General features: G+C 58.4%; 7 protein-coding genes across 7 annotated transcripts; 4 read left to right on the top strand and 3 right to left on the bottom strand.

Annotated features, from left to right (window-relative positions):
- Positions 1–328: 328 nt before the first annotated feature.
- On the bottom strand, positions 329–1,241 carry SPBR_01937 (RER1 protein; the record flags this gene model as incomplete). Its single annotated transcript, XM_040760247.1, has 4 exons — positions 329–417; positions 493–792; positions 866–983; positions 1,062–1,241. The coding sequence occupies 4 exons, from the start codon at positions 1,239–1,241 to the stop codon at positions 329–331; spliced, it is 687 nt and encodes a 228-aa protein (XP_040619721.1).
- A 1,164-nt stretch (positions 1,242–2,405) lies between these two features.
- On the top strand, positions 2,406–3,376 carry SPBR_01908 (enoyl-CoA hydratase; the record flags this gene model as incomplete). Its single annotated transcript, XM_040760218.1, has 2 exons — positions 2,406–2,556; positions 2,646–3,376. 2 exons carry the CDS (start codon positions 2,406–2,408, stop codon positions 3,374–3,376), a joined length of 882 nt encoding a protein of 293 aa, XP_040619720.1.
- A 1,583-nt stretch (positions 3,377–4,959) lies between these two features.
- Positions 4,960–8,534, top strand: SPBR_01244 (sh3 domain containing protein; the record flags this gene model as incomplete). Its single annotated transcript, XM_040759555.1, has 2 exons — positions 4,960–5,010; positions 5,091–8,534. 2 exons carry the CDS (start codon positions 4,960–4,962, stop codon positions 8,532–8,534), a joined length of 3,495 nt encoding a protein of 1,164 aa, XP_040619719.1.
- A 695-nt stretch (positions 8,535–9,229) lies between these two features.
- On the top strand, positions 9,230–10,414 carry SPBR_01809 (cysteine synthase A; the record flags this gene model as incomplete). Its single annotated transcript, XM_040760119.1, has 1 exon — positions 9,230–10,414. The coding sequence occupies one exon, from the start codon at positions 9,230–9,232 to the stop codon at positions 10,412–10,414; it is 1,185 nt and encodes a 394-aa protein (XP_040619718.1).
- A 355-nt stretch (positions 10,415–10,769) lies between these two features.
- SPBR_01418 (uncharacterized protein) lies at positions 10,770–12,968 on the bottom strand (the record flags this gene model as incomplete). The annotated part of the gene is made up of 3 exons (XM_040759729.1): positions 10,770–11,844; positions 12,659–12,787; positions 12,853–12,968. 3 exons carry the CDS (start codon positions 12,966–12,968, stop codon positions 10,770–10,772), a joined length of 1,320 nt encoding a protein of 439 aa, XP_040619717.1.
- Positions 12,969–14,017: 1,049 nt separating this feature from the next.
- SPBR_01942 (mitochondrial ribosomal protein) lies at positions 14,018–14,924 on the top strand (the record flags this gene model as incomplete). The annotated part of the gene is made up of 2 exons (XM_040760252.1): positions 14,018–14,168; positions 14,272–14,924. 2 exons carry the CDS (start codon positions 14,018–14,020, stop codon positions 14,922–14,924), a joined length of 804 nt encoding a protein of 267 aa, XP_040619716.1.
- A 589-nt stretch (positions 14,925–15,513) lies between these two features.
- Positions 15,514–18,531, bottom strand: SPBR_01285 (uncharacterized protein; the record flags this gene model as incomplete). Its single annotated transcript, XM_040759596.1, has 3 exons — positions 15,514–16,440; positions 16,516–18,323; positions 18,435–18,531. 3 exons carry the CDS (start codon positions 18,529–18,531, stop codon positions 15,514–15,516), a joined length of 2,832 nt encoding a protein of 943 aa, XP_040619715.1.
- Between the last annotated feature and the right edge of the window lie 1,823 nt (positions 18,532–20,354).

Here is a 20,354-nt window from a genome sequence, read left to right as displayed (position 1 = left end):
AGAAAGAGGGCAACGATGGCACCGTTTTCCGAGGCGTAATATACAAGGTACCGAGACCTTGGCGCCCGAGCTTCTCCTGCCCGGCCGCCCTATCATGTTGGAGCAGTGTTGCGGCGGTCGTCTGCTGCGAGGCTGGACTCGCAGACGTTGTGTCGATTCTGAAGGGGTGGTCGTGTGGCATGCCCGTGCACACATCGTCATGCCATGCCGATGCGCAAGCTCATGCTCGTAGGGTGGAGTGTTGGAGTGTGTCTCTGGCGTGGATCGACAAACCCGACACAATGCCGGCCAGAGGGTACGTTCTGCTCGACGGCCGGACTGGTCCTGTTTACGAGTTGTTCTTGCCGCCGTAGCGGGCCTTGCCGAAGGAGAAGGGCACGTAGCGGTACTTGATCATGTGCTGGATCTGTTTCCGCACTGGAAAGACGGCGTGTTAGTATGAATGGGGCCCATGAGGGACATGTTCGGAGGGACGTGTGGTCGAGCACTCACTCGTGAGGACAAACAGGATGACCCAGTACATGACCAGGACGGGCCAGAAGACGGGCACGTCAAAGATGCTGAACCAGCTGCACACAAAGGAGATGCCAATGGCGCGCGTGGCCGAGTGCCAGAACTTGAACTCGGGCAGGCGGCGGATAAAGGGCCGGAACTCCTCGTCCTGCTTGGTGGGCAGGGTGCTAGCCGTGCCATCCTCCATCTCGTTGTCGAGGGCCTCGTTGGACGGGTCGAACTTGGGCGTCAGGAACGCAAGGAACAGGTTGAGCAGGTAGATGCCGAGACCGTACGCGACTAGAGGGGAGTGGGGTGTTAGCTCTGTGTAGGCTTTTGCCGTCGCCGTTTGGAGTTTGTGCCATCCACTCACCAATGTACCAGCCCTGCGCAATGAGAATGCGCAGGAAGAAGAGGAACAGGAACGACCCGGTGCCGATCCAGCGATATGTCACATAGGGTGTTGACTGGTCCAGCAGGGCCTGGTATCTCTACAAGGGCAGACGTGTCAGCAATTGTACGCGAGCACGCGAGGACGATTCACAGTCCATCCCGCGACGAGTGCTCACGAGCCTGCGAGCAGTCGCCAGTCGCTCCGCGCAGCGTCGCTTCGCAGCAGGGCCACGCCGCCTCTCCGCGACCTTCTCCCTCAACACTCTCGGGATCCCATCTAGACGCACTCTTTGCAGCTTCGAAGTTTGCGCAGACACGGCCTCAAAGGGCGTCTGCTCAGGCTCGGCGGAGTTCATGGCAGCGGTTGGGGGATGGTGTCCGGGGACACGCGAGATAAAGGAAGAGAGAACGAAAAAAAGGAAAAAGGAAAACAGGTTAAGAGCTCGTCGTCGCCAACAAGAAGCCCGTGTTGTGTTTTTGTGTTTGTTGATATCGCGAGATCGGATGTCGTCAGTGGCAGGACGGAAAAGATGTCGAAGGTGGAATGAAAAACGGCTAAGGTCAATAAAATACAGCGACGACAAAGTCAGCGACACGGAATATTCGCGACAGAAAGAAAGGAGGGCGCTTTACTTGTGGGTGTGGGTGGTCTTGTCTGCTTTTTGCTGGTTCTGGGCGGTCGCCGTCCCTCTGTGGAGCAGCAGCAATTTAAAAGGAGCATGCAGAGACACGCAAAATGATCAATCTGGCCCGTTTCTAGCGTCTGCTAGCCTGGGACCAATCATGGCATAGCTGTTGAGGAACCGGAAGGTGGTTGTGGGGGCCTTTAGGGAGTGACAAGGGTGGTGGCGACAGCGTGCAGCGCTCATTCCCCTGGAACAGACGCTGACTGTGGCTGTTGCCATTTGTGGCTGCCTTGGCATAGCTTAGTCATTATCTCGTTCGGATCCGGCCATGATGTGGTGAGAGCTGCTAGAGCTGCTAGACCTCACTGCAAGCACCGGTGCGGTTACTGAGTCGAGTCCTCTGTTTTATTCTATGTCTGGTCTTATTTCTGCTAGTATATTGACAAAAGGTAGCTTAAGATGAACAAGCAGGGGGAGCAACCATGTTTATTATAGCTGCCACGTTCTATCCACGTTCTTCAATTAGGTGTGATAATGGGGTGAACTGGTTTCAAATAGAACATATGCCAAACAGCTGAATTGTCATATTTACGCGTTATGAGTCTGAATGGCTTCATCTGCAAAGCTCGTGGAGTCAAAGGTTCAAACCGGCAGGTCAATAGTCGCCTTCACATGCTTAGTCATGAATCCGGGCGCTGGGGCAGAGGGGCTCGATACGGCCCTCGGTTCATCGGCTTTAGGCGGCTTACAGCGCTGGAGCTCCCCGCTATAGCTTCTGATGTATTTCGAACGGCCGATGTTCTTGCTTCTTTTTTTTGGTTTTCCCGAGTTGGCATGGTTTCCAAACACGCTTTGGTGTACACATTCTCGTCAATCAGCTCGCCCATATACAAAATGAACGCCCTCAAGAGATTCCAACCGATTGCGGCGGCCCAGCTCCGGGCGCCGATGGCATCGCGGTTTGCCGTCCGCAGCTTCTCTGCCTCGGCCCTGCGCTCCTACGAATACATTGAGGTCTCAGAGCCGCGTCCGGGCGTCGGGCAGGGTATGTCTTTACAGGCTGTTTGGGCTCTTTGGGCTCTTTGTCATGTTCGTGGCCTCCGCGCCGAATGTCTGCTGACCTTGCACCGCTAGTCACCCTCAACCGCCCCAAGGCTCTCAACGCCCTGTGTACCCCCCTCATCGCCGAGCTCAACGAGGCCCTCGGCAAGTTCAACGAGTCCGACAGCGTGCTCGCCATTGTCCTGACGGGCTCGCAGCGCGCTTTTGCCGCCGGCGCCGACATCAAGGAGATGGCACCCCTGACCTTCTCCAAGGCCTACACCGGCGCCTTCATCGAGTCGTGGTCCGACTTGGCCACGCGCGTCAAGAAGCCCGTCATTGCCGCCGTATCCGGCCACGCCCTGGGCGGCGGCTGCGAGCTCGCCCTCATGTGCGACACCCTGTACTGCACCGAGTCGGCCAACTTTGGTCAGCCCGAGATCAAGCTCGGCACCATCCCCGGCGCCGGTGGCAGCCAGCGCCTGACCCGGGCCATTGGCAAGGCGCGCGCCATGGAGCTGATCCTGACGGGCAAGTCGTTCTCGGGCAAGGAGGCCGGCGAGTGGGGCGTGGCTGCGCGCGTTTTTGCCACCTACGACGAGCTGATGGAGGCGACGCTCAAGACGGCCGAGACCATTGCGGGCTACTCCAAGGTGGCCGTGCTGGGCTGCAAGGAGGTCGTCAACAAGAGCCAGGACCTGCCGCTGCGCGACGGCGTCGAGTACGAGCGCCGCGTCTTCCACGGCATCTTTGGCAGCCAGGACCAGAAGATTGGCATGAAGGCCTTTGCCGAGAAGCAGAAGCCGACGTGGACGCACGAGTAAGGGGCTGGCTAGTGTCTTACGAAGAGACCAAAAACGGAAGGCCGAACGGTATGAAAAACAAAAGAAGACAAAGCAAGGCATGAACATGGAGATATATATATACATATATATGTGTGTGTGTGTGTACATATATATGTACATCTTGGCGGACAAACTAGGCACATACACATGAAGAAATGAGGATACCAAAAAGGACACTGAGCTCGCTTGTCGAACGAACGTTTTCTGCATGTGCTAACAAACACGAGGACGCCAAAGCGAACCAAGGCGCCAATGCAGGCGAATACGACAACCAGGCAAGACAAGGCGTAGATGGGCGTGGTGTTGTAAAACCAATATTGCACGTTGTGCAGCCGGCGTTCACCAGCTGCTAACAATATGCTGCGTAATTACGAAATACATGTTGGAGCTGCTGATAATTCGCTGTAGCACACTGTTCGTCTGGACTGGTGAGGTCGTCTTTAAAGGGCAGGAGGGGTAAGAATACGGCGGGCCAGCCAGCTTTTTCTCTCCACCCCACACCATACATGCCATTCCTGCTACCGATTCGAGAAGGCGACCAACGACAGGCCATCGTTGGCCCGTTCAGGCACGCTCTTGGCGCCCTGCCGCGCTTTATTTAGGCCAGGGGAACCAATCGTGATGTAGCAGAACTTCTTAGCAGCTCGTTAGCAGTGTCTAACAGAATCAGGGGGGTATGCGGGGAATATTGGCGATGGCCGAAGGGAGAAAGAGCAAAGGAGAAAGAGAATGTAAATAATCGACATCATAAACAAGCGGAAGAAAAGAAAGGAAGGTACGAACGGCACGCAAAGACAATACTCCGCAAGGCGGGAAGGCGCATATCACAGTCCCCAAAAGGCGGCGTGGCAGGGAAGGTGAGAATGCGCAAGAGACCGCAAGAGACCCAGAAACAGAAACAGGATGGGAGCTAGCAAGGCAAGTCATAACGGCGGCAGGAGCGCAAGGACGACAGCGCCTGCCGCCAAAGCTGCAGCCCATGTCGGGCCTTGCCATGCATCCATATGCAGCCCAACGATTTTGCCTCTTCTCCTCTCTTTTTTTTCTTCTCCTCACTCACGGCCTCTCGTTCGCCCTTCCACACGCGCTCTGCTCCTGTCGGGGCCGCCGGTTCGCCCCAGCTGCTGACACTACATGCCGGCGGGCGAGCTACAATTTGCGACTCAGCACGACACTGCAGAAGTGTGCGGGCGGAGCCAAGCCTTGCATTTTGTTTCTTTTCACTTTCGTGCACCTCTGCTTATTTTGTTTTCTACTGTCTCTTCTTTTCCTCTACGTCCGGTTGAAGACGATACAAACAAAGAATCAGCGGTTGGCGATACGCAAACCAGAGACGGAAACACAGTCCACGACACCGCACCCACACCAAAGCAAACAGACTGCAATGACGGGGCCGTGGCGGCGACGCTGAAGCTGTGGTCCACCGTTTACCACGGCCCCTCCTCTTCTTACCTCATCTCCCCTCGATTAAAATCTGCGACTCCGATTCAGCATCGTCGTTCTCTGGTCTTCATTTCTCCTCATCTCCTTTCCTCTCGAGAACTCGGCATATCACCGTCACCATGGGCTCTCCAGCTCCGGCCATGGATCTGGAGAAAGAACTGACGTGCTCGGTATGTTCTGTTGTGTTCTCGCCTCGGGCAGCTGTATCTCTGAGCCCTCTCCCGACACATGTTCGTCTGCTAACCTGTAGATCTGCACCGATCTCCTCTACCAACCACTAACCCTGCTGGACTGCCTCCACACCTTCTGCGGCGCATGCCTCAAGGAGTGGTTCGGATGGCAGGCCCTAGCCGCCGAGACAAGTCCGAATCCCCCGGCCCCCGGCGCCCCGATCTTCACATGCCCCTCCTGCCGCGATGCCGTTCGCAGCACCAAGCACAACGCCACCGTTGTGACTCTGCTGGACATGCTGATTGCGACTCAGCCCGACAAGAGGAAGCCTGACGACGAAAAGGCCGAGATGGACAGCAAATACCGTCCCGGCGACAACGTCTTTCCCAAGGTGCATCTCCCCAAGCGCAGCGCTGAGCAGCAGCGGTTGGACGCCGCCGAGCGCCGCCTGATCGACGAAGTGCGCGAGATCAGCAGGCAAGAGGCCGTGGCGGCCGCGGCCGGCAGCGACGGCAGCAATGCTGCTCACGAGGCGAGGCGACGACAGCGGAGAGCAGCTCTCGCTAGCACAAATGCAGGCTCCGGAGCAGAGTCGGCATCAGATGAAGACGGCCGGTTGGCCGTCAGCGGCTCGGGCGACCGCCGCCGCCGGCGCCGTAGCGCGTCGCGGAATCCTACAGCTCCCGCAGAAGAACATCTGCCGCCGATCATGGGTCACCAGTCGTCGCTGCGGTCTCTGATAAGCGGTTCGCAAAATGGGCCTGGCGGGTCCAGCACAGCGCTCGATATCGAACGGGAGATTGAGGCGTTTGCCCGACAGATTCAGGAGGAAGGCATCCTGGACGGCCTCGACCTCGACAACATTGACCTCACAAACGACGACGAGCTGAGCCGCCGCATTGCAGAGGCCTATCAGCGGCGGCAGCGCGGCCGAGCACGACATGAGAGTGGTCGCCATGACGGGAGCCGGCATGAAGGCAGTGGGCGACGCGAGGCTTCACGGCAAGATGCGTCTCGTCCCGAAAGCAACCGCCATAGAGCGTCGAGTGCTGTGTCACACCGCTCGCAGGTGTCCGTCTCTAGCGCTACCGCGCCCGGCCCCAGCGCCGCTAGCCAACCAGAGCGCACATCTGGACGGCCTACGCTCTCTGTGTCCTCTGCCATCGCCGGCCGCCCCCCTTCTTCGTCGTCGCGTCCGTCCAGCCGGCATCGTTCCCAGTCGCAGTCGTCTCACCGCTCGCGGTCGTCTACCGGCGGTGCACGACCCCAGAGTGCCGTCTTGGCGGACGGTGTAACTCCCGCCCCCCTCGCTATTTCCGCCACCTCCGTTAGCCGGCCACCAATATCCAACTCCGCGAGCCACCACCTCGAGGTGCGCGACGATTCGCGGCATCACCACCAGCGCCGACGAACGGCAAGCGAAGGCCGGAGCTCGACACTGCCCGCAACGCACTCTGACCTTGGCGTCAGCCGCCCAATGGCGCAGTCTCAAAACGACCTGCCTCTGCGTCCTGCAGAGCTACAGGGAGACGCTGTTGTCGTCGCAGAGCTCCCTTCCACACCACCAGCGGCACCAGCCTCTGCCTCGCGGTTGTCGACACGCTCCACCGACGCACGGAGTGCTTCATTCCCTACTCCGTCGCGGTCCTCGTCCTCGTCCTCGTCTTCACTAAGGTCAAACAACAACTCGCCGACAGCAGTCTCGTTCCAGGCCCGAGCGCTGGCCATGGGACTTCCTGGGCCGGGAGGCGCACAACAGCCAAAGCAACACTCGTCTTGGCCAGTCACATCTGCAGGCTCTGCTGCTGAGGGGGGACAAACTCGCGCCAAGCGTGCCACAGCAACGTCTGCCGCAGACCCTTCAGCCCCTCCGAGCACAGCAAACACCAATCCAGGACCCGCGGCCCTGACTACGGTTCAAAATACGACACCGCCGCCTGTTGCAACAGCCAACTTTGCACTGTCTCCCGTGACTATTGACACGTATGAACTGCCGGCACTTACCTCGCCAGAGTCTTCCTTGCCTCGACAGCAGCTGCATCAACAGCAATTACAGCAGCAGCAACAACCGGGGCACCGTCGACAGGGCAGTACATTCTTCTCAGAGCCCGATATATCCTGCGCCCGGTGCAACCGGCGGCACATCGAGTATGATTTGCACTACAACTGCTCCATCTGTAGTATGGGCAATTGGAACATCTGCCTAGACTGCTACCGGGCAGGGAAAGGCTGCCAGCACTGGTTCGGCTTTGGCTACTCTGCCTGGCAGAAGTGGGAGAAGAAGGCGGCACAATGGCGTGCCGAGAATGCAGCGGCGATTTCGGCCACCGGCGGTGCGACCTTCCCGCAGCCGCACATGCTGACAGCCAACCGATACTTGATGCCACGCGTTGTACCCGGCGGCGCCGAGGGTCGTCGTACACTGACAAGCGAAGACCCGCAGGACCGTCTCCAGAGCGGTGTATTCTGCCAGCGTTGCCGTGCCTGGGCTAACAGCTGCTACTGGCGCTGTGATGTGTGCAACTACGGCGACTGGGGGTTTTGCAACAACTGCGTCAACCAAGGATTCGCCTGCACACATCCGCTGCTGCCGCTGACACATCAACCACTGCCGGCAGCGACCACCAGCTCGCAACCGTCGCAAGCCCAAGGCCAGGACCAGCAACCACACTTGCTGCCCTCACCACCGCCGCGGCCACACGCGTCAGCCCTGTACCAATTACCTGCCGAGCCGTCGGCAGACTTAACTGTCTCGGCGCCCCGTATCGGCTCATTCCGCGCCCTCACTTTTACAACGACGTGCGACATATGCCGGAAAGCGATCCCGCCGAGCCGTGCTCGCTTCCACTGCTACTCGTGCACGAGCACCGTCGTGCCCGACACCCATCCGGGCGACTACGACGTCTGTCAGGAGTGCTACGGGGCTCTTTTACAGAAGCGGCCGACCGTATTGGCGCCCGAGAACGGTCCCAACGGGTGGCGCCGCTGTCCCTCGGGTGGCCACCGCATGGTGGTGGTGGCGTTCCGCGAAGACGGCAAAAACGGTGGCGTGCCGCGGCGCGTCGTGCTCGAGGACCTTGTTGGTGGATTCCGGCTCGAGACTGGGGAGGCGTCGTCTGCAGCCAGCGGCATGGACGTCGAGTCCTGGTATGTTTGGTATAAGGAGGAGAAACATTTTGAGCGGCTCGTATCGCGCGACGTGAGGATGAGCGCACCGTCCACGGCACCATCTGCAGTCATTACAACTGCGGCTGCGGCGGCCGCCTCGCCAGCTACACCAAAGAGCGCACCTTTCCCGCCTCTCGGCGGTGTCGGCCGCACCGCAGTTGCGCGATGGGCGTGGTACCCTGAGCAAAGCGGTGGTGGCGACGGCGATGCGACTGCTGCGAATGACGAGCTCCTTTTCCCGCGTCAGGCCGAAATTCGTGAAATTGAAGATGTCAACGGGGAGTGGTACCACGGCGTGTACATGGGCCGCAAGGGGCTGTTCCCCAGCGGTTTTGTGAAATTTCTCGGCGAGTAGCGAGATGACGAGAAAAAGACGACGTAGCACTTTTTGGATCTCACGAATATATTGCATAGCATTTGGGATACATTTTGGACATTCTTAGTTTTGGTTCTGTTTCTTTACATTGTATTTTTTCCTTTTATGTCAATATTTTTTCACAACTATTTGAATTGGTTGCCCGATGCACTACTTGGATCATTGATAACTTACATGTCTGCACGGAGGCTGCATCTCGAAACCCATTCCTCTGGAACCATGTCTTTTCTGAAAATTCAAAGGCCGAGACACCATTGCGATTCGATGCAACCAACAACTGTCAACACGTCCCAATATGGCAACCCCAATGACAGGGCTGGGAAGACCCTAGTCGCGGGCGGCATTGCGCCATTCGGCCGGCGGCACGCTATGAGCTCCATTCCCAGCGCTCCAACCCCATGGGCCTTGCGAACCCCACTAAAGCTCGCGACCGACGGCCGGCGCCTCTCGTTGCGCAACTCTCGATTTTTCGCGGCCGTAATTAGGCACGACTTGCACCACTGCTGTCTCCCGAATACCGAAGCTCTTGTCGTCGCGTCACCTTACGTCTCGGATTGTTCTTGGGGGTGTTTTCACCAGCAGAGCCCTGTTTCCGAGCGAACGCATCTTGACCGATCCTGATTCTCGGCTTCTCTTGTTCTCGGCTTCTCTTATAGCCCACTATCACGCTCATCATGTTCCGAACGGGCCTGCGCCGGCTCGCTTCGGCGACGCCTGCACGCAAAGCCCTGAGGCCAGCTTACTTCTCGGTCTCTACTGCTTCGTCGTACGCCACGCCGGCCGCCGCCGCCGCCAACCCGCCCACGCCACACACCCTCGCCGTCTCCAGCGCCCAGGGCGTCGTTGACGGCTTTGTCGGCGCCATTGGTAACACGCCGCTCGTGCGCCTCAAGAAGCTGTCCGAAGAGACCGGCTGCGAGGTTCTCGGCAAGGCCGAGTTTGCCAATCCCGGCGGCTCTGTCAAGGACCGCGCCGCGCTCTACGTCGTGCTCGACGCCGAGGAGCGCGGCCTGCTGAAGCCGGGCGGCACCGTCATCGAGGGCACGGCGGGCAACACCGGCATTGGCCTGGCGCACGTGTGCGCCGCGCGCGGCTACAAGCTGGTCATCTACATGCCCAACACCCAGTCCCAGGGCAAGATTGACCTGCTGCGGCTCCTGGGCGCCGAGGTGCACCCGGTCCCCGCCGTCGCGTTCGACAACCCGGAGAACTACAACCACCAGGCGGCACGGCACGCGGCGCGTCTCGAGAATGCGGTGTGGACCAACCAGTTCGACAACACGGCCAACCGCCGCGCGCACATTGAGACGACGGGACCCGAGATCTGGCGCCAGACGGACGGCAAGGTCGATGCGTTCACGTGTGCCACGGGCACGGGCGGCACGCTGGCCGGCACGACGCGGTACCTCAAGGACGTGTCGGGCGGCAAAGTCAAGAGCTTCCTGGCCGACCCGCCGGGCAGCGTGCTGCACTCCTACATCAGCAGCGGCGGCACGCTGGTGGAGCGGTCGGGCTCGTCCATTACCGAGGGCATTGGCCAGGGCCGCGTGACGGACAACCTGCAGCCGGACATTGACCTGCTCGACGGATCGCTGACGATTGCCGACGAGAAGAGCATTGCCATGGTGTACCGGTGCCTCGCGGAGGAGGGCCTGTACCTGGGCGCAAGCTCGGCGCTCAACGTGGTGGCGGCCAAGGAGGTGGCCGAGAAGCTCGGCCAGGGCCACACGGTCGTGACGATCCTCGCGGACGGCGCCTACCGGTATGCGGACCGGCTGTTCTCGCGCAAGTGGCTGACGGAGAAGAAGCTGATTGACGCGATCCCCAAGGCGCTGCAGCACCACATTGTCCTTCCATAGTCCGTGGAGAAACAACCAGCGAGAACACGTTGCGACAGAGTAAAATTTCAAAAACAAAAACATTTGCACGCCAAGCCGTAGCATTGTGTCAACAAAACCAGCTGGTAAGGCGACAGACAAGTTGTTTGAAAGATATATATTTTTTATTAGCGTACAAATACAACATGGGGATGTCAAAAGGGGTTTATGACGAAATGAATCTAGAATACAAGAAAGCGTTTTATGGTCGGTGTGTTGCAGAACAACATTGCACCACTATATGTTTGGCTCCCTCCCTTTTTTCTCCAGCAAAATCGGAAGAAAAATGCACAATCATTTTCACATACCGACCCAACGTTGGTCGGGCTCTCTCCGCCTATGCCTCGGTGCTCTCACCAAACACCTTTTTGTAGATGACCGCACCTCGCCGGTCGGGAGCAGCCTCCAACGCCGCATTGACCTCGACCGCCAGCGCATCCCGCCGCGACTGCAGCTCGCCCGCCAGCGCCGCGCTGTCGCCCTGGCTGCCGCCCAGAACACGGATCGCCGTGTCCAGGCCGTGCAGCAGCGGCGCGCCCACGCCCAGGAACTTGTTGTCCACGCTGAGGTAATGCATCTCGCCGCGGCGGTCCGTGTACGTCTCTGCAGGGCTCAGCGCGCGCAGGCCCTTGCCGCCCGCCGGCCATAGCTGCACAAGCTCTGTCGCATAGCGGGAGACCTTGCCGTCGGTGTCGGCACCGCCCGGCGCAAACTTGTCAGCCACGACGGCGGCCAGATGCAGGCGCGCAGCCAGCACCTGCGGGTCACGGTCCAGCGGGTATGTTGGCGGCGGCGGCAGGGGCGCCGTGGCGGCGCTGCTGTTGTCGGAAAAGGAGCCCCTGTGCGTTTGCTGGCGCGGCGGGCGGCGGCCGTGGTCCGGGCGCTGCAGCAGGTCGATAACCTGCTCGGCCCAGCGCAGGGCCTGGCGTGTCTCGGCCTCGTCCCAGTTGCTGTCGACGGCCTTCATCTGCACGTGGGTCAGGATCTCGGCGACGACCTCGGAGCTCTCGAGGCGGAAGCCGGTGCGCTGAACCTGGGCTGCGCTCTCAATCACGGCAATGATGCACTGGCGCTCGCCGGCACGGCGGGCAATGCGGGCATAGTCGGCCTGGCGCAAGCGGCGGCTTGAGCGGTGCAGGCCCTCCAACAGGCGCGGGAGGTTCTGGAAATCGGCACGGGTGGTCATGCGGCCCACGGCGTCAATGGTCGCGGCACGCGCGTTGGGGATGTCGTTGAACAGGTCCATGTGGGTGAACTGGACAATCTCGCCGTTGACGTCGAGTGGGATGGGGTCGTTGCGGAGCTTCTGCACGTGGTGTGGGCTGAAGATGCGGCGGCGCTGGTCGGCGGTCAGGTATGAGAGCAGAATGATCTTGCTGCGGATTTTGTCGAGAACGTCGTCTAGCTCGGGGCTGGAAGAGGGACGAAAGGTGATGACATCGACTGTGGATGGGGGGACGAAGAAATGAGGCCCAAGGTTAGCTTTATTATATACAGGACGCATCCCCTTGCTGGATGAAAGGACTCTCGACTCTCTGCATGAGCGAAGATGTGTGCAGCTGTCCTCGAGTGTCTCTGCTCGTCTGCCCGCGTCTCTTCCCGTGTCTGTGTGCTCTGGTCTTGGGGAGTCCTAGCTGACTTGTTTGCAGGAACACTGTTCAGTGATCCTGCCTTTGCCCTCCCCCTATTTGGTGACACGGGTCGCCCGAAGTGAGGTGATGCGCCTTGTGATGTTCCTATTCCGTGCCGATGCTCTCGTATTCCATGCCGGGTGTCTGTGTCTGTGCCTGTGCTTGTACCTATGCCTCACAGCTCGCGGTCGTTTGTGATCTGCATCCTTTGCATGCGTCACTCGGTTGAGTGCTGGTCTCTCGCGGTGTAGTGTTGCTGTTGTCTTTTATCTTTTCTTCCGCATGTGTTTTGTTCCCAGTTTTCCCCTAGTGCGAATCATAGTAATATCACAGAAACAATAGTAATAATACCCGTCTTAATGCGGAAGCCACAACGCGAGAGACCCAGCGGCATACACAGGCACATGGAGAGCATCGGGACGTCGTCATGATAGGCCACCTTGCATCGACAAGACGGCAGCCAAGGGACCCAGAAAAGGGGGTAGGGCGAGAGCAGCCTTGTGGGTCATTCACAAAAGGGAACAAGACACTCAAGGGGAGGGGAGGGGAGACGGGAAACCTGCATATCATCACGTAAGAAAAGGAGAGTACACACCATAACATGGCGCCGTCGACGACAGCAATCTGACGTGCCCCTGGCATGACAAAGATGGCGCACGCCAGGCCGGCGCGGGTGACAAGGCGGACGCACGAGGTGTCGATCGTCTCTGTGCCGTGGCTGAGGCTGAGGATGTGGACATGGACGCTGTCGAGGAGCTTGGGCGAGACGGTGAGAGGGACGAGAGGGACGAGAGGGACGCCCGCTGCCGGCCATGTGAGGCCTTTGTCACCGACGAGGTGGCCACATTGGCCTTGAGAGCATTGCCCGATGTCCTGAGGACATTGCGGATCGACTGGCGCGACATTGGAGGAGGAGGATCACGACCAAAGAAAACGAGAATGTGGTGATGGCGCTGGGTGGGGGATGAGAAGGGGAAGAGGGTCGGGCGAGGAGTGGGTGGGTAATGGGTAAGGAGAGAAAGGAGAATTAATTCAATGGGAAGGAAACCATAAGTCTAAACATGCGGAAAGAGCCAGGTCGGGGTAGAAGACGGTCAAGGGCAAGAGCGACTGGCGGCTGAGAACGACGAGAAGGACCCGAGGGACAGAAGGAACGACCCGACCGGCGCGCAGGTTTGGCTGCGAAAGTGGCCGCGTTCTATAGCCGCATTAAGCTTTCTTATGCGTTGAGAATTGGTGAGGAGGCTTGGGGCGCGGCAGCCAGGGGGGCTGTGGTAAAAACGGAGTCGACAATGTGAATGTGGCCAGCGGTCGCGCAAAGGACGTCCAAGAAGGAGGTGTCGTGAGGGCGCAAAAAAACTGTCCGGTTTGATATGCATGAAAATCGTTCCAGGCATTGGCACAAGAAAAGAAACGGGCAGCTGGTACCCACTTTGGTATCCACCAGGGGCAGGAAGGTGCAGTCGTGCGCTGCAGTTTGGGAAAGAGCCCTCCTGCTCGCGGATAGTGCCGGGCGGTGAGCTGTGGGCCAATCACAGAGCGCAATTGCATGAGCAGCCGGAAAAATGCATCAACGGCGGAAAACCCGAACGACCGTCTGAGCTCCAGAGAGGCACGAGGGCGACAACAAGCGACGAAAAAGGGCCAACCGTTGGGAGACACAAACAGGTCCCTTGCCTCCACACACATATTGTGTACACACACCCACCCCCGCTCGTCTCCTTGAACAAATTTCCTCCGAACCCCGTCGATCATTAGGCGACGGGATCCCAACCAGGCGATCAAAAAAAGGACAGAAAGGGGGTCCCAAGAAGGACGAACGAGGACAGCGACTGAGGCGATCATCGAGATTGCGCAGGTCGATGACAGAACGAACAAAGCTGACGACCAGCCGAACCGACATTCAGTCATCAGACGCCAGACATCAGCCGATAGCTGATAGCTGATAGACACAATGAGCGTTGCTGCGCCCTTGGCCCGGCGGCCGCTGCGCTGCTGCTTCCAGTCCACCAGGCGACATGTTCTCCGCCAGTTCGCCACGGCCACGACGACGACAAGCTCGCCGCCTGCTGGGACGGCCACAGCTAGCTTGCCCTCGAGCTTCCGTATGTGACCTGCCGCCGCTGTTCCTTGTGGCTGCTGGGCATGGATCCCTTGCTCATGTTTGGTCATGTTTTGTCATGTTTGGCTGACCTTCTTCTCCTCTAGAAGCCATCAGGGACAAGTCCGAACGCGTTCGCACAGCCTTTGCCGTCTACGGCCCGCCACCACGGACGACAAAGCCTGCCGAATCCCTGTTACCACCTCAGCCGCCCTCGCCAGCCGCGGACCCCGCACAAACGACACCCGCAAGCCTTGCGGCCCACAAGGTCGACGTCATGCGCGCCTATGACCGCCAGCAGATTGCGCGCATGGATCCCACGGGCGCCCGCACCCGTCTCTTCTCGCGCAAGAACCCAAACGCCGCCAAGCCGGGCGATGTGCTGGTCGTCACGCCCAGCAAGGCCGGCGCCGAGATCTTTGGCGGCGTGTTCCTGGCCATCCGTCGCTCGGGCATCGAGACGGCCATTCTGCTGCGTGGCCAGCTGGCCAAGACGGGTGTCGAGATGTGGTTCAAGATCTACTCGCGCGCCGTGGCGGCCGTGGACATTATTGAGCGCCGGCCGCGCCGTGCGCGCCGTGCCAAGCTGACGTACATGCGGCAGCCCAAGCACGACCGCGGTTCGATTGAGGAGTTGGTCAAGAACTGGCGTCGGGCCCGCATTGCTGGCCGCAGAAATTCGGCCGCAGGCAGCAAGGCTGGCGAGGCCAAGGGCCCGCAGAAGTTCGAGGCCAAGTCGAGCCGGAGGGGCAAGAAATGAATCTGTTTCTCAAAGAGCGGTGGAGCGGAAGGGGTAGCCCGATGTAAAAAGCGCCGAGCGTCTTTGCATAATAGACAACAAATCTGTACAATAAAGTTAGCTTTGAATCCCAATAAAACGACATACGACACATATCACATTGAAAAAGATACACTGAAGAGACCTATGTTGCAGGACAAAAAAAGACCAATAAAGCACCATAGCATGTAAGTAATAGATATCCAATCGATTGATGACCTCAAAGCTGTACTTGTTGAGGCATAAGCGTGAGCTATACGACATGTCTATACTCCCAAAAATGAAAAGAAATTCAGCCCGCACTCTGCCGGCTGACTCCCGCAATTAGTGTTTTAGTTAACAAAATATAACTGAATAGAATGGTCCAAAAAATGCACTCAGTGCGCCGAGTTGAACGCCGTCCCATTAAAATGCAGAGGGTACCCAAAAACGTTCCCGCAATGCAGGCCACCGGGTATATATGTATATGTACGTGTATGTGTATGCCTATTCGTGCAGCGTAACCAAAGAAAAATGAGGGTGCACTACCCCAAAAAATCGAATCCCATGTCGCATGCAGTAAAAGACCCAATTACTGCTGTTGTGACCTAAATGTGCTGTGGTTGGCAAAGTCAATACCACTCGACTGCGCCAGGGTTTCGTCCATGTTCGCCTCACTAAACGAACGACGAGGCGGCGGTGGGACGTGCAGGTTGTTGTGCTTCGGCGGGCCCGGATGGAGGAACGATGTGAGGAGGTTGCTGTTGACGCGCTCGATGCTGCGACTGCGCCGGCGGTCGCGATTTGTGCTCGAACCGCGAAGCGTGGCCGCCTGGGTTGGGAGCGAGACAGCCGAGCCCCGCCGAGTGGCAGCTGTCGCAAAGGACAAGCCCCGGGCGAGCTGCGCCTCGGCAGCCGCTGCCTCTTTCGCATTGAGGGACTCGCTGGGCAGCAGGATGGCGCGGTCAAGGCCGTATGGCAGGCCGCGATGGCGGCCACGGATCATCATGGCGATGATGACGAGCTTGCCGACGACGCTGAACTGGGAGCACAGCGATTCATCACCGCCCGAGTAGCCCAGGCTCATGCCGACGGTGCCGTACGCACTGACAACCTCGAAAAGTACCGCAAACATGGAAAACTCGTTGGCTTGCAGGCGGGCGCCCTCGGAGATGGTCAGGATGAAAAAGCCGATAGACAGGTACCACAAATCGAACGACAGCTGCCGCCGCAAATGTGCGCCGACGTATTCAAGATCGGTTCCGTGCACGGGATCGTCGATTTCGCTTCCGTTGTACACGCCCAGCGAGTTTTCTTCATATACGTTTGTGCGGCGCACGGAAATGGCAATTGGGAACACCGAAATGTACATCATGATCATGTACGATGCCTGTACAGCCGGGTGAACGTCTGCCAAATTGACGCAAGAGAAGCCGGCGGTGCGTGTCGAGAAGGCCTGGAACAGGCCGTCAAGAACGCGGATGCCAGGGGGGAGTGCAAAAATAGGTCCATTGCCAAGCTGGAAGGTTGACTTGTGTTAGCAGACAGAGATGGGGTCTGAGCGGATCCGCCGGAACGTGAAAAGAAAACTTACGTCAAGGACAATAAAGAATAAAAGGTCGATGCCGTTGAGCATGACCAGCAACCAAAACAGCCACCACGTCGCACCAGAAGGAAACAGAAGAGTAAAGCAGCGACGAGGGTGGTCCAGCAGAAACTTGAACTCCTCGTAGACTCCACTGCCGCGCGGCACAAGATTGGACAACACCCAAATCACAAAGCGAAGCATGACCGGGAAGCCTGTGTTGCCGATAACAATGAGGAAGGCCATCAACAGCAGAGGGAAGATGGCAGTGTTAAACGAGCTCATGCTGTCCGGGGTCAACGTGAAGCCGAGGTCCATAAAGGCCGAGTGCGGCGTGAAAAAGCCCCACCACACACGGCTCTGGCTAGCCTCGTCGACAACGGCACCGTACGTCGAGCTCTTGAGGATCCACGGCACCAAGCTGATGACACCAAGCAGCCAGAAGCCCCAGTAGTATCCGACCAGGACCAAGGCGAGCGTCTTGAGGGACCGGTACTCGATGCCACCCAGTTCTTCGCGCTGCTCCTCCGAGAGGCCGAGGAAGGCAGAGTTGCGGCCCAGAGTCGGCTCCCAACTGAGGTAAGGAGCCGGATCTCCTTCCTTGTCGCGCGAAAAGACGCGCTTGAAAGAATCCATCCTCTGCCGGCGCTTTGACCGTGCTGACACGGTCTGGTGTAGGTTGTTTTCATCGTCGCCGCTGCCGACGCCACGTGGTCTATGGGGACGAAACGCGGAGACCACATGCGCAGCCGCATGGGCGTCGACGCTTAGCTCATCGAGCCGGGACGGCTTTTCTGGTTCCTGGATTGTGATGGCTTGGGCCAGTCGTGGCCGGCCTCGTCTCTCGTCTGCACTGTCGCGGCTGCCGTCGGTTTGCTTGCTGTTGACCCGGTGTCGAGTTCCGTTTGCCTGGGACGTGGGTTTTGAGTCCAGGTCCAGGGACGCGACGGAAGCATCGCTTAGCCGACGATTCCGACGCTGCAGTACAGGTGACGGTGCGTCTCCGTCGTCTGATTCACCCCGCACAATCGTACTTGGAAGAATACCGCGTTCAGCGTCGCGGGGGCCGGGAATTCGGAGCACTTCGTCGTCGTCTTGGTTCCGTCGTTGCCGTTCCAGAATGGCAATGTGTTCTTCGTCCGTAAGACGAGGCGGCAACTTTGTGAGATCATCGTCGATCCCGTCGCTGCGTTTCACCGTTGGTGCAAATTTGATCTCCGGCCGTCTTGCTTCGAGCGGCTCTGTAAGCGTGGACTTGGGCGGGACCGTGTCACCGTTGGCAACGGCGGAGCCGTTCTCCCCTTCGGTGCCATTGGCATCGTCGGCATGGTGCTGGGCATCGCCGTTGGTGCGGTCGCGGGGAGCCGGTCCATCGGTGGCGGCCGAGGCCATGGGGCCCAAGTAGGTGCCGTCGTTGGCAAGGCGCGAGCGCGCTCCATCGTGGATGACGGTAATGTGACGGCCGTTGACGCCGTCTTCGAGACGTGACGAGTCGTTCACATACTTGGACTTGGACTTGGAGAGTGTGCCTCGCCGCAAGCGCGCCTCTCTGGCAATGTGCTGAAAGCGCTTCTCGAACCAGTACAGACGCAGCACAACGACAAACGAGTGAATGACCATAGGGTTGGCAATACCAGCAATGACAAAGATGACGACTTGCTGGTAGGTCGTCAAGAGGTTGACATTCACAGTATTCAGGCCGGCTTGCGTAGCGCCGCCCGAGGCAAAGGCCAGGGCATCAATGTAGGCGATGTTGCCTCTGCCCGGGCCATAGATCAAGACGGAGCCGAGGAGGGCCAGGCCGATGACATAAAAGTCTGGACACACGAGTGGTTAGTCTTTACATTTCTGCGACTTCTGCGACAAATGCCGTCTCTCAGAAAAGACGCAACCCCCCACCCCCAACAATACCACACTGTATGGCTTACAATGGACTGTGATGAAGTTGAAGTGCGGCTTCTTGTTCAGGAATGACGGCCGAAGAGCCTTCAGCTGCGCAACAAGAATATTTTTGAGGCTGTCCATTGCCGATAGGAGTAGAAGAAACAGAACAGAAGGTCAATGGTGCGAATAAGAGGATGAGAAAAGTATAAAACTCTGAGGTTGGCCCGAGTCCCTGCTCCGGCAGCGTGGACGACTCCTCCCAAGCACCAGGGGGGGAGAACAACAAGTCAGCAGCTGCCTTCCTGGACCCCCCTTTATGTATCTGTTCAGCGAAGCAGAAACCTGCCTCGAAACGAGACAAGATAAAGAGATAGAGACAGAGACAGAGAAGGAGAGAGAGCGAATGGGGCGTGGTGCCCGTCTGTACAGTTCCCGAGTGCGGAGCCGATTGGCGGCGCGGGCTTACCAGACCAGGTGCATCGTAGGAAAGGGGAGGACGTAGAGCTGAGCGGGAGCAGGGGTGAGATGGAAGACAAAGACACAGATGCAACTGCAGACGCAAAAGTGTAGCGACCAACGCCAGAAGCGGAGCGCGAAGATATGCGGCGAAGGCGAGAAACGGATGCAGGGCGTCGCGGGCGTTGAGCAGAGAGCGCACGGCCAATTGGGTCGGCGTTTTTGTCGCTGTTGCTTCGTCTGATGGTGGCTGCAAGAGACGGTGTCGTCGGCTGGCTGCGTTTTGCACGACGTAAGGGAACGTCAAAGGGGGCCGTGAACGAGGAGACGGGAGGAAACACGAAAATAGGATTGTGGGTGAAGAGGACGCCGGAAAGGACAGGCGAAGGGCAACAAAAAAAGGATGAAAGACTAGGAAGGTGCAAGTGGTGGAAAAGTGCAGCGTAGTTCGTACACGGAAGGAGAGACGCCACACCAAACACGAGATAACTGATTTGGGTACAACGAATACCGACGCTGTATACGCGATGATCCATGTATCGCGCTAGTGGACTACGGGTTTGGGCAGGGTGGGCAGATGGAGCATGGCATAAATTAGTCAATTAGTCTGCTTGGAAGGAAAGAACGACTGGGTTCGAGGCTCGAGGTTCCAGGCCACGTCGGGAAGGCGCACTTCTCTCGTCGCCCCCACCTGCTTTGGTCCTTGTTTTAAATCGTACACCACCTTTGATAGTATCAGTTTTTTTCGGCGCGTTCTTTCCATGGCAAGCTCCGTCTCGGCCTTGCCAGGATCTGAACACCACGCGTTCTGGCACACAGCACGGTGTATTTTACTGAAGTTGTTGCTTGCGATTGTGCTTTTTAGATCGGTTCTTCAGCCGCATGTGATTCCAAAGATGGCAAATCGCCAACGCCAACGCCGAGTGCCAAGGCCTTGTAGAGCGAACTGAGCCACAGTTCCAAGGCGGTATAAGAATGGGCAAGTGCATTGGACGCGCAATTGCAGCCTGGGCTGAAGGACAAAAGGACGGAAGGAGGCCTTGCCAAGACAGCAGTCGAGGGCAAGCACGACGAGCACCAACCAACAAAACAACGGGATGGGGAAAGAACGATGAACAATGACGCAAACGCGTGATCTGCAGAGCGCGAGAGACACGGGCAGGGGAGTGGCATGCGCCGAAACAGGCAAGGGCGGACGAGATGGGGAGGGATCTGGCAATAGTGCAAATCTGGATGTCTTATCCGTAGGACAACTGGCTTCTCCAGGGCTAGTTAACTTGGCTGACTGTCGCTGAAAGAAAGAAAGGCGTGTTCCGCCGTTTGACTCTCTATTCGGGCTGATGGGCCCTTCCTTCCTTCTTTGGTTGTTGTGGTGTTCTTCCATCGCTCCTGCCCTGTCTCCCTGTGTTTTTGACAGGGGTCCGGTTTTCATCGCCTGCCAAGACCAACCGCCATTTAGGTCCCGCTGTGCTGGAACCTCAGACGGCAGGTTGTCCAGCAAAGCAGCA

Source organism: Sporothrix brasiliensis, assembly GCF_000820605.1.
Source record: "Sporothrix brasiliensis 5110 chromosome Unknown Cont18, whole genome shotgun sequence".
In the NCBI taxonomy this organism is placed as follows: Eukaryota; Fungi; Ascomycota; class Sordariomycetes; order Ophiostomatales; family Ophiostomataceae; genus Sporothrix; species Sporothrix brasiliensis.
Note: the sequence above shows the minus strand (reverse complement) of the source record. Positions and strands in the feature narration are given on the sequence as shown.